This window comes from Emys orbicularis, chromosome 7, assembly GCF_028017835.1.
Source record: "Emys orbicularis isolate rEmyOrb1 chromosome 7, rEmyOrb1.hap1, whole genome shotgun sequence".
In the NCBI taxonomy this organism is placed as follows: Eukaryota; Metazoa; Chordata; order Testudines; family Emydidae; genus Emys; species Emys orbicularis.
The window spans coordinates 2,923,281-2,936,409 of record NC_088689.1 but is presented as its reverse complement, the minus strand read 5'-3'; the positions used below and the strand labels follow the sequence as shown (position 1 = coordinate 2,936,409).

At 42.2% G+C, this 13,129-nt stretch overlaps 1 protein-coding gene across 1 annotated transcript in view; it reads left to right on the top strand.

The window, feature by feature from the left end:
- Positions 1-13,129, top strand: part of BTRC (beta-transducin repeat containing E3 ubiquitin protein ligase) — a 167,086-nt gene that overhangs the window by 20,159 nt on the left and 133,798 nt on the right. Inside the window, exon 5 of the mRNA XM_065407543.1 lies at positions 11,212-11,280. Within this exon, the coding sequence (XP_065263615.1) occupies positions 11,212-11,280 (69 nt within the window). The remainder of the gene's footprint in view (positions 1-11,211; positions 11,281-13,129) is intronic.

The following is a 13,129-nucleotide window of genomic DNA, read 5'->3' as shown; positions in this document are numbered from 1 at the left end:
TATGCAATTATAAAAGCAAATGGAAAATTTGTTATTGCATCATTGAAGTATTTAGTTTCATAGACTTAAAAGCAGAATTTGGTGCTCCATGCCTTCCCCCTTATTATATATACTATAAACATCAGAGAGAATAGGCTGACCTTAATATTTGCTTCCCATACTAAATCGCCGCCTTGCAGCAGTTATTTCCCACTGAATAAAAAGTTTAATTTCACGCCCTGATTAGTGCTAGAATGTGCAGGTGGATATTTGTTTTATGCAGCTAAACTAATCTGCCTTGGCAAATGATTTGCCAGTCAGCAGAGCTATAATTCCTCATGAGTATTTGGTGCTAAATTATAGTTCTCTTTAGTAAGGTAAATCAAAGCATTCTAACCACAAAGCTTTGGTTAGGCCAGGGTTTTCAGATATAAAATAAAAAAAGAGTGGGGATAAATTGAGAGTGACAAGGACACAGCATAGGGTCAAACTGGCATGTGATATAGAAGGGGGTAAGGAAGGTTTCTAGGATGAATAAAAGAAATGAGTGTTGTGTAGTATCTCTGTGTAGACCCCAGTGAGACCATGCAGATAATGTAAACCACTCGTATCTTGCCTAGTTCAGTCGTTCCCACTGAATAAAACAACTTAACTGTGGTCTGTGGCGGACTTATTAGTGAGCCTCAAAGAGCTGGCTGGGTGCATGGTGCTGACTCCTCATTTCCAGATCCTATTTCACATTCAAAGAAAATAAAAATACCATACAGTCGTCTTATTCCTTTTCCATGTACACAGTTGTCACGGGGATGTTCCTTGATTTCAGTAACTGTGAATGGCAAGAGAGGTGTGAGCTGATATTTCTATTAAGATGTGGTCCACATTATGAACAAGTTTGAAAAGGTGATCAGAAAACGCTTCAGGTTACAAATACCCATTGGCAGTTGGATGGGGTCCCAACAGCAACCTCTTATTCCAAGATGTTCCCGTGTTAGCAGTTTGGTTTATGTCATCCTGCTTTTTATTGAAAAATACCGATTTCTGATTACAGTGGAGCCCATTTATAGTTAACCTGGAAATGATGAAACTTTGGTTACAGTGATGTGAGTGGTGGAGGAATTCCACTTTCTTTTCATTTGACAAGTGGCGTTGTTGACCATCTTAATTTGTTCATTAAAAATGTGTGTGTACACAGCACATCTGTATTTGCAGTAAAATATTCATTTGGAAGACCAACAAAGTTTTCAGCAGCTTGATTTGGTAGTCTTAAAAATTTAATCCTAAATGAGAAAGGGGGGAGCCATTGTAATGGCTGCCAGGGCCGGCTCCAGGCACCAGCTTACCAAGCAGGTGCTTTGGGCGGCCACTTCGGAGAGGGGCGGCACGTCCAGCTGTTCGGCGGCAATTCGGCGGACGGTCCCTCACTCCCACTCGAAGCGAAGGACCTCCCACCGAATTGCCGCCGCAGATCGCGATCGCGGCTTTTTTGTTTGTTTGGCTGCTTGGGGCGGCCAAAACCCTGGAGCCAGCCCTGATGGCTGCCATAATCTATGCCTGTGTGTGATGGTGGAATTTTACCTGCAAGGCGTATGTGGATAGCTACATTCAACCAGTCTGGCTGCAACCCTACTGGTATTTCCCCAGCCCGACCTTTTTCTCTACAATATTTTGTTCAGAGAATGCTCAACCAGGTCACTTATTTATACAGAATTGTAGGTGCTCATACAGACTTGCTGAATGTAGTATTTGTGTGTCTAGGGAAACGGAAGAGTTAAAGGAAAACTGTAGAGTTTCTAATTGCTTCATTTAAATATTAAGTGTTTAAAATATAATTAATAAGCAGTCAAACATGAAGTCGTTATCTTGACAGCCTTCTGAGGCAGATTAGGACTGAGAAAATTCTGGACCCCATAGAAACCATTGAAAATCAGACATTTTCAGAGTTGTGTTAAGATATGTTCTGTATCTTAAACAACAGTACTTTATAGTGCGTCTGTGAGGCTCTCAAAGCACTTTACAGGAGTGGGTATATATTATCCCTGACTTGCAGACGGGGAAACTGGGTCTCAGAAAGGTGAAGTAATTTGCTTCAGGTCACAAAGTAAATTGATAATGGAGAAGAGTGGAGAATCCAGATCTCCTAACATCCAGTCGTCTGCTTCTAACCATATTTGGGTTAATTTTACAATTCGCTAACCACCTGTTAAGGTAACACATTTTATCATTAAAATTAATTTTAAAAATGGTTTGAAACTGTCCGTTTTTAATGGGATCTGATTATTCTTAGTCCTAATCTGCCTCATGAAACTTGTCATTCTTCTAGGAAGTATAGTGTTACATCATTAAAATATCATCCCTCCCCCACTGAGACACATCAGTCTCATTCACTAAATGGGGATACTGAAACAATGACAAGTACTTCTAAAACATGTATTACCAATTCCTTTATTCTTTCATCTACAAGCGCCACAGGTCCGTTAACCAATGGGCGCTCAATCTGTCAGTCACTGATACAGGGGGCTGTGGCCAGCTACACTGAAGATCTTGCCAGTTGTTTGTTCTGCTGCCATAGCTTCAGGATGGTCTACCAGACTGCCTGCTGCAGAGCAAAAAAACATTATTTAAAAAAAGATTGGCTATAAATTTGCTTTCTGTAACTGTTTCTGGTCTTCCCTCACATTGCGAATTTAAGGGTCTGGTTTCTCTTTACTCCTGAGACACTAGGTATGCCCTCTTTCACCACTCGCTCCTGCGAGCGCAGCATGGAGAAGGGAAGAAGAAGGGGAAAGCAGGTATGTGTGTTCTCGGAATCACTCTACTTGTGGAGATCCTGGATGGGGATCTCTGCATATTCTGTGGCAGGTGCAGGCAAAGGAATCCATTATCTGCATCTGTTTCACAGCCTTCTGACGCCGATTCTCCAGAGAGGGGCAGGTCTAAGAGAATGAAGCACAAATCCAGATCTTGCCGGCCCAGGAGTTCTTGGTGTTCTCGTAGGAGGAGGGATAACTTTTAGATTCGGAACAGGAACCCCAGGAGGAGGAAAAGCAGGAAAAACTTTTCCAGTTAGACTTCTTCGAATCCAGGGCAGTTTCCAGTTTAGCTCTACCCCTTGAGAAAAGCCTGTGAAAGATGAAGAGGAGGAACCAGCTCAGAACAGCAGTGACACAACTCAAAAGTATTCTCTCAGGATTCAGAACCAAACCTTGTGGCCTTGATAGATGTGATTGAGGAAGAATAGGGATCGCCCGAGAACCTGCGAGACTAAGCAAGGTGACTAAGAACTGTCAGTGTTACAATGTTTAAATCAGATTTTGTTTCTATTTCTAAGATTGGTGCCAAGCTGACATACCTACTTAAGGAAACTGCGAATTAGGATCTAAGAACCCCACAAACAGGAGGATGGGCACCACACTCAGGAGAAACTTGAAGGCTGCCTTTTTATCCCAGGGAATATAAGTACTTGAATTCTAAATAGGAATCCTTTTGAGGCTTCCAGACCATCAAGTTTAGCAGATGAGACAATCCCAGCTATTTTGGAGAAAGTGGTCTAGAAACAGAGTTGGCCAATCCAAGAATGATGCATCCACAAGACCATCTGGTCCTTCCTACCAAAACTCATGATTCTCAGCCAAAGCAAACTGGGATGGAGTAGCACATAGTGCGTGGTCTATTTTAGTTTGTGGATAATTAAGCTTCAAATCATCTCTGACAAGTGGGTTCTGGAATTTGTCCTGAGAGGTTCTGCATTGGATATACTTAACTCCCCTCCTCCTGTTCCCAGGAACCCTCAAGAGTGGGGAAATGCAGCCCGCAATCCTTCATTTCCTGTAGATTAGAGCAACAGAATGAGTTGCAGCCCAGAAAAGGGACAAACCTTGTACTCCTTTCTGTGCCTGGTCAAGAAGAAATCAGGGAGCAGCAGGGCAGTGCTTGACCGGAAACATCTCAACAGGTTCCTGAAAAAGTCCAGATTCAAAAGGAAATGTTAGTCCATAATAGTGACCGTCTGTTGTCAATAGATTTGAAAGATCCAACCTCCACATCGCCATTCATCTGTCTCACTGCAAACTTATCCATTTTTCACCGTTGGAGTCCAACACTTCCAATATAGTTCATTACCATCTGGCCACACCACAGCACCCGAGGTATTTATGAAGGTATTAGTTGTCTTGGTAGCTGCTCTTATGTTGGAAGAGATTTACCTTTGTCCATTCCTTAATGACCTGTTGATAAGCGCTCCATCCAGAGACAAGTGGTACAAAGCGCTGAAGGTAGTCCAAGAAGTAATCGGCTTAATCTGCAGCAAGGGAGATTTAAATTAGATATCAGGAAAAACTTTCTAACTATAAGGGCAGTTAAGCTCTAGATTAGTCTTCCAAGAGAGGTTGTGGAATCCCCACCGCTGGAGGTTGGACCAAGAGTGGTCTAGATTTGCTTGGTCCTGCCTCAGCACAGAGGGCTGGACTAGAGGACCTCTTAAGTTCTTCCAGCCCTATATGTCTATGATTCTGTGAAACAGAGCTTTGGAGTGGAGCCCGGAGCAGCTCCAGAGCAGTAGAGCTGCAGGTTTTTGCCTGGAGCTGGAGCGGAGCCGGAGCACAGCTCCAAAGCCCTGCTGTGAAATAATCCTTTCTCTGAGTTACAAGGTCCACAGATTGAACTCTCTCTTGTTTGGAGTATTTCTTTGGCCACTAGAATAAGAAGTCCTGTTTGGGTCATTCAAATGGGGTCGTAATGTTATGCTTTACAGTAGGAGTTCAGTACATATAAACTCATTAAATCCCAGTCCACAGGGGTTATCATTCTGTGCTGAAAGTGGTCTCAACTGGAGGGCTCTTCAGTGCACTTGGGCATGCCCTTTCCTATCAGTGATGGACAGGTCTAATTCTGCAATGCAGACTGAGAGTCCGTTCGTTAAGGGATACGTGGACCTTGTAATTCTGAGGAAATTTTCAGAAAGTCAGTTTTCCTGTTCACTAGATGAGGTGGTACAAGAAATTACTGCACCGAAATATTTCTTAAGATACAACTTAAAAGGAATTAAAAGTTAACCAGCCCAGCATTTGCTCTGTAGTGTCATGAAGGAGATGTGGGTTCAATATCCAGCCTTCTTGATTTGAATTGCATGGGGTGGAGATGCTATAGAGGCTGCCCTCTCCTCTTTCTATTAAATTCTTTTTTAAATATTATTTAATCAAACCCGGTAAAATCTCATTCTGCTGTGTTAAATAATTAGCACATATAGATTCCATGCTGATACAAGCATGTTATTTTTTTCAATGCACTTCTCATGTGATAAGATATACAGGTGTGGCAACAATCAGATTTGCCTTTCATGTACCATAGAGGTTTTCATTTTATAATGATCCCACTGTGGTATAGTTATCCTTTTTTTAATCTAAGTGGAGATGCAGATATTTAAGAACCCTTCTTGCACAAGGATCACTGTACCTGCTGGGTACTTAATTAGCACTTGTTTATGACACGGTGTCTGATTTGATTTTTAAAACAAATTGCACTGTGAAGTGGCGGATATTTAAACTGTATAGTAACCACAGCTCCAGCTGTGACTCAGATATTGTAAGCCTTCGGGGGCTGTGTTAGGCTTAGAAAATAGGAACTCAGGCCTGTAGTTTAATGTCCTCTAAAAATCAGCTTTTTGGAGGGTAAAGAAGGGGCTTCCACAGGATTTTTAAAATCTTGACTCATTCTGAGAAGTCAGCCATTCCAGACCTCACAAGGGACTGTTAAATCTATTAGGTTAAACCTGGAAAGGGGGACGAGGTAACTAAAGAAGAATACAGTCAGCTAATGCTTGTAGGGAAAAGACAAGGGCAGCAAAAAACAAAATGAGTTATTTTGGTCCATTGGGTTATGGGGAATAACAAGGGTTTTAATATAGCTGGGGGTTGGGGCAGGAAGAAGTGCTAGAGAAAGTAGGCCTATTAATAAATACAAGTGGAGATTAAATTTGACTCAAAAAAGGCTGAGATAGTGTGAACTCCTTTTTAAAATCAGTCTTCAGTGATAATGATAAGCAGCTTTCAAAGCAAGGAAGGCACTACAGATAAGCTACTGATACAGGGCAGATAATGGCTGTGTCACAGAACTGTTAATGGAGTTAGCAAATCAGCTTACTTACCACTGGCAGCTATGTTTTTTAAAGTACTGTAAGATTAGAGGGAAAGAAAAAGTAGCACCAGTCATCAAAGGAAGAGAGAGAAATTATTTTGGCAGGTACCACCCCGATAAGACTAACTTCTGTCACATGTACAATAATGGAGCAAATATTAAGATAACTCATGGTTTCATTATTCTCCACTAATGAGAAATTAGTATATATTTATAAAAAAAAGGAATAGATCTTGCCAAGCCAATTGATTGCTTTTCTGATAGAATTGCAAAATTATTGAAAAACAGTAAATCTGAAAGATTTGAGTGATAATTAATTTAAAAGGTGATTTTAGTTAAAGTGGTGCAGCTGTGTCGTGTAGACAAGGCCTCAGCCCGTACTTAAGCAACTAAATAAGTTGCCTTTTTTCCAGAAGTGCCAACCTCACATCTCTCACTTGGAGCTGTAGTTCTATTATCGGTCATAGGTCTTTCAGAATTGCTGTTTTCTAGGCCTTCCTACTTAAACTGCTCGTTTATGCTGAACATGCTAAGTTTGGGGCCTCATTCTCATCTTTACTGTGACAACTCAAACACAAAATTGATAAACAAATAGCTCATCCTTTATTTTAGGGATAGCTCAGTGGTTTGAGCATTGGCCTGTTAAACCCAGGGTTGTGAGTTCAATCCTTGAGGGGGCCACTTAGGGATCTGGGGCAAAATCAGTACTTGGTCCTGCTAGTGAAGGCAGGGGGCTGGACTCGATGACCTTTCAAGGTCCCTTCCAGTTCTAGGAGATAGGATATCTCCATTAATTTATTTTATTTATTTTTATTTAACACCTCCTCCCAAATATATTAAATTTCCACAAGTCAGAGCTGAAATGCTTTGACCTAACTATACCCTTCCACCAGAATTTGCACTTTGAAGTTAACAGGACTTGAGTGTAGACAAGCCCTTAGGAACACTAGTTGCACCAGTTTAGTTAAAGTGGTACAGAGCCCCTAGTGTGGATGCAGTTATACCAGTATAAAGGTGTCTTTTACTGGCATAGCTTATTCCCATATAAGGAAGAGGAATAAGCCATATTGGTAGGAGGCACCTTGAGAACAGTATCCACAGTAGGAGTTGTACCAGTATAACTACTCTGGTAGAAGATCACACCCCTAACCAAATGAGTTACACTGTTATAAAAGCTATGTACGCTAGGCCTAAGTCACTTAGATGCTCTGGTGCCAAATATGGGCTAGGAACTGAAGTTTAGGTTCCTATTTTTGTAAAATTGGCCTGTGTTCATAAAAAAGTTTACAGTAACTTTGTTAATCCTCTGGAAGTCTAAATAACCTTTTATTAACATCTGAGGTGACTTTATTGTGAGGTGACAAAGCTTTTATGCTACTAAGAGATGTTTTTAACAAAAATAAAATTTTAGCTTGGTGCTGCAGACACTTGTGCGCATGCTTAAAGTTAAGCATGAGTAGTCCCACTGAAATCAGTAAGACTGCTATGTAAATAAAGTTAAATGCCTGAGTAAGGGCTTGTCTTCACAAACAGCGGCACAGCCCCAGCACTTTGGAGAAGATTCGCCTACACCGACGGGAGAGCTTCTCCTGTCGGTGTAGTTAATTCACCTCCACGAGAGGCGGTAGCTATGTGACTGGGAGAAGCTCTCCCACCGACATTGCGCTGTCTACATGGCGGGGGGTTAGGTCAGTGGATTTTTCACACTACTGAGCGACATAGTTATACCGCTGTAGGTATGCAGTGTAGACCAGGCCTCAGTGTTTGCAGGATTAGGCCTTTAATTTTCAGGGTTTTATTTTGTTTTTTTTGCTTATAACAGTTTTATAAAATTCCAATAAGACACTCTACCAGAAGCAGCATTTTGAGAACAGCATTTTTAATTTAGTTCCTTATATATTTTAATCAAAGTTTCAATTGTGTGAATTTTCAAATTAGTTTTACAAAGAAAGCCTAAGCCTGAGTTTTTTTTTTTAATCCAAGTGGTTTAAATAATAAATGTAAATCGGTTATTTAAATTGCCCCATCCTGGTGTGCTTTATAAACATGAAGCAGCATGCCACTCCTGTGAGGTAGGTTAGTATTATCCCCCTTTTACAGCTGAGGTGACTGAGGTATAGAGAGAAGTGAAGCCATTTGCCCATGTTCTCACTGGTAGTCGGTGGTAAGTCTGGACTGGTATCCAGGCCTGACTCCCAGCACTGTGCCTTAGTCATAAGATAATTATTTTGGCTTCATTATGAGATTTTTTTGAATCTTTAAAGGAAAAAGTGACCGCAGTACTTATATCAAACAAACTGTGGTCCTGTACAGCAGTGGTTCAACCACGGGCAGGGCCGGTGCTACCATTAAGGCAAACTAGGCGGTTTTTGGCGCCCCCAATTTTTTTTTTTACAGCATTCCTACGCCCCCTCCCAGAGCGCGCGGTCGCCGCTCCACTTCTCCCGCCTCCCAGGCTTGCAACGCCAATCAGCTGTTTGGCGCTGCAAGCCTGGGAGGGGAGGAGAATTAGAGCAGGGGCTGCATGCTCGGGGAGGAGGCGGAGCAGAGGTGAGCTGGGGTGGGGAGCTGCCGCATGGCTCCCAGTGGGGGGGGAGCTGCCACGGGTGGGGCGCCTCAGGGCGGGGGGGAGGGGCTGGGGAGCTGCCGCAGGGCTGGGGGGGGGGTCGCAAGGTGGAAGTTTCGCCTAGGGCGCGAAACTTCCTTGCACCGGCCCCCACCGCGAGCAGGTTTCTGGGAGTCCATCAAGCAGGGCCAACATCCGACTCACTGGGGCCCAGGGCAGAAAGCCGAAGCCTCGCTGCATGGGGCTGAAGCCCGAGGCCCTGAGCCCCACCACCTGGGGCTGAAGCTGACGCCTGAGTAGCTTAGCTGCATGGGGCCCTAAGCAATTGGCCTATTTGCTAGCCCCTAACACTGGCCCTCGCTTTTATATGCAAAAAATTGGTGGTTGTGACACAGGTGGGCCGTGGAGGTTTTATAGCATGCCGGGGGGGGGGCCTCAGAAAGAAAAAGGTTGAGAACCCCTGCTGTACAGTGCTTCCTTCTTGATACTTGGCACTTACATTGAATAGGTAAAAAGAACAGGAGTACTTGTGGCACCTTAGAGACTAACACATTTATTTGAGCATAAGCTTTCGTGGGCTACAGCCCACTTCATCAGATGCATCCCACGATGCATGTAGCCCACGAAAGCTTATGCTCAAATAAATGTGTTAGTCTCTAAGGTGCCACAAGTACTCCTGTTCTTTTTGCGGATCCAGACTAACACGGTTGCTACTCTGAAACCAACCATTGAATAGGTAAATAGCTATGTGTATAGAAACATCAGCTAATTGTAACAGCCCTGTGAGATGGGTTAAATCAGTATTCTCTTCATTTTACAGAGACAAGCTAACCACCTGTCAAGCTAGTGGCAGAGCTGGAGTTAGGATTCAGGAGCACCCTGCTCCCACCCAGGCTCTCAGTCCATTGATGCAGGGGTTCTCAAGCAGGGGTACGCATACCCCGGGGGGTATACAGAGGTCTTGCCGGGGGGACATCAACTCATCTGGATATTTGCCTAGTTTTACAACAGGCTACATAAAAAGCACTAGCGAAGTCAGTACACGCTAAAATTCATCCAGACAATGACTTGTTTATACTGCTCTATATACTATACACTGAAATGTAAGTAAAATATTTATATTCTAATTGATTTGGGTAAAAATGAGAAAGTCAGCAATTTGTCTGTAATTGTGTGCTGTGACACTTTTTTGTATTTTTATGTCGGATTTTGTAAGCAAGTCGTTTTTAAGTGAGGTGAAACTTGGCGTACGTAAGACAGATCACACTCCTGAAAGGGGTACAATTGTCTGGAAAGGGTAAGAGCCACTGCACTAAAGCATGTCGTGTTTCTGCTATCCAAGTAGTGCATTAAATATTGCTAAAGCAGAGACTCAGCTGCCACATTTGCCTACGATCTATACTTGGCAGTAGCTCACCAGCACAGTCTTGGTTATTAAAACTTGTGTTTGACAGGACACTGGGGTTAGTCTCTCTACTGCTTTTGAGAGGTGTTTAATTTCTACTAGAGGTGAGCAAAAGAAACTTAGTATTAGTAAATCTCTTTTGAACTGCTAATGTTCAGGCTTCTGTTCAGCGGTAGAACTGGAGCTGTGTATGTCCTACTCTGTAGGGTCTGAAATAAAAACAAGGATAGCCACCTCCTCCCTATTTCGTTAAAGGTTTATTGGTCCACTGTGACTTCATTTTCTGCTTCACCCATTCTGTGTATATAATAATCTACACTCAAGGCAGAAACAATTTATGTAAGATACAGTTTTGTCAATTTCTAAACATCTCCCACGTTGGGGGGCATTGTTGAGTCCATTAGATTGTAAAGGTTCCTTTGGGTTGCAAAATAATGCTATGACAGCCTGTTTATAGCTGGCAAAAATATAAAAAAATTGCCATGTCCATCTATAGTATACTGGGACCAACCTAATGGCTTGTGTTTTCCTAGACTCGACAGGGGAGGAAACAATAATTGTGTATGAAATGTGGTGGGGAGGGATTGTGTTAGTCTTTAACTTATAAATGTAACTTGTTTGGTGCTAATATTTACCATCACCACCACCAGCCATGCTGAGGCTGTCTGTACACTGGTGTTTTTGAAATCTCTGACCATTGTGCTATGGCTGGAGCAGCTCCACTCGGCGGGGGGTGGGGGAGCAATGGTGGAAGCACTAGTATAGACTAGCTGCTGGCATTTTGCCACTGCCGAGTGGTAAACGTGCCACCGGCTGGTCTATGCTAGTACGCCTGACATTAGAGCTGCACTTGTAGTAATTTGGGGGGGATTTTAAGAGAAGCGCCAGTATGCGCAAGGCCATAATGTAAAATAGTGGAAAATGTTGGTTTTCATTGCTAATGAGGAAAGTATCAAGCCCTCAGGGAAGCTGATGCTAGAATAGTGATTTTTAGCAGGCGCTTATCTGGGGACTGAAACTGCATGTGTGGCTAAAAACATTTGCATTGCTTAAAATCGTCCAGAAATTAGATTAGATTAGCCAGGTCCAAATGTAAAAGGAGGTCTCTTTTATGTTTATTCTCTCCTAGCCCCGAATACACATGCCCAAAGATGGATTCCAACTTACATCTTCTGGATACCAAGCATGGCTAAAGCAGGTTGGACTGTATTCCTGTTTCTCATCTCTTGTGAGGGATTGTGCCAGACACTTGTGCTCGTCTCATTAGTAAAGTACATGTAAAGGTCCTATTAAGTTACCGTGCTGTGTAAGCTAATATCTTGCATAGTCATATATTTGTGTTTTTTGTATATGTGTATGTTCTGTGTGCATCACCTTTTCTTCATAAATCTTAGGAATACACTTCTTATGAAGGAAAGTTCAAAACAGAATTGCCATAAGGGGGAATGGATTGAAGTCTGAAAAGAAATCTGCAGCAACAGCTCAAATTACAGAATTAAAATGAGTCTTCACATGTAAGGCTGTATGGTGGTGTTAATAATGTGAAGGCCAGTGGGTTAATACACATGAGACTCGCATCTAGAGCCTAATTCAGATTTGATTGGGTGAAACAAGTGTGGACATTTGCTCACATCACATAACAATCCTGTAGTTTGACACAAGCTGACACTATTGGGAGTCCCTGCTCAGAAGTGACCTAATGCTATATTACTTGAGCTATTATTAAAGGCAAAGCTTTTGATGTCTCGGCAGCTGGGCTCTTGCAGTTACTGTCAGCCTCTCACTTCGATGAGTGTAAAATTCCCTTCAAAAGAATCTTCTTATTTTAAAATTGTGTGTATAAAGCTAATCCTTGTCCATGTATCTTCATGGGAGATTCCAGTGTCCTTGAGAAGATGGAGTTAAAGTTGCTGTTTTTGTAGGAAGCCAGAATGATTGCGTTGTTATGGCAACGAAAACTGGAAAAATGAAAACAGCACAGATAAGCTGCATCCTGTTGTCGTGGCAACTAGAGTTGTGAAAATGATTAAGGGTGGTGTTGAAAGGATCTATGGTACTGTGAGCCCAATAGAAACAAATAGACAAAGAGACAAGTCACTTGTGGTGGATGGGAGAAAATAAAAAACAGAATAAACTTAATCTCACAAGATCAATTTTATAACAGATTTGAGTGGGGTTATTGATGGTCTTGGGTCTTTCCAGTCGTGTCTCACTATCTTATGAGTATTAACTGAGCACCTGATCCTTCAAGGTACATCGTACTCTTAACTTCTGTTGATTTCAGTGGAGTTAAGATTGCTTGAATGCTCAAGAGGCAATGGAGATCGGGTCCTATTAATCCAAAGCAGTGGTCTTTAACATATCAAATGCACCTTTGTAAATTTCTGATATTCCAAAAGGGTTCTCTGGGGCTTGGACACTGGCTGTCTGAGAAACCATCTCTTTTTCCATAGTCCTTTACAGTACCCAAAGTCAGCTAGGACACTGACGCTAATGTTTTCTTAATTTAAACATAACTGGGCAGGAGGCAGGTTATTTCAGTAGAGGGACCTCAACTTTGCAGTTAATGTCTGTCTCACAGCCCAAGTTGGTTGTCCTACAGGGCACAACATCCTTTTTGGTCCTAGGTGGTGGCCTGGGAGGGTGCAGTAGGGAAAAGATTATGTAGGTTGTGTCTGAGGTAGATTTTCATAAATTTTTACTAAGTGCTCAGGTACATATGGAAGTGTGCATTTTATACATGCAAAATATAAATAAATAAAAATTGACCATGTTCAGAAGTGAGCCTTTTATATGGAGACTTTCATAGTGGAGCAAATTAAAAAAAAAAAAAATTCAAAAAATCAATGTATGTGGCTGGTATCTTTCTGATTTCAGTGTGCTGCTGTTGAGTATTAATAAACATCTTCCTCCGTTTTGCTTCTCCTTCTGCTTGATCCTTCAGTGAGGTTACAGACCTATGCTTGTGACCCAACCCCCCCCACCTATATGATGGAAATAGCTGTCACAAATTCAGTGCTATGATTTCACTGTGGGAATTACAGGAG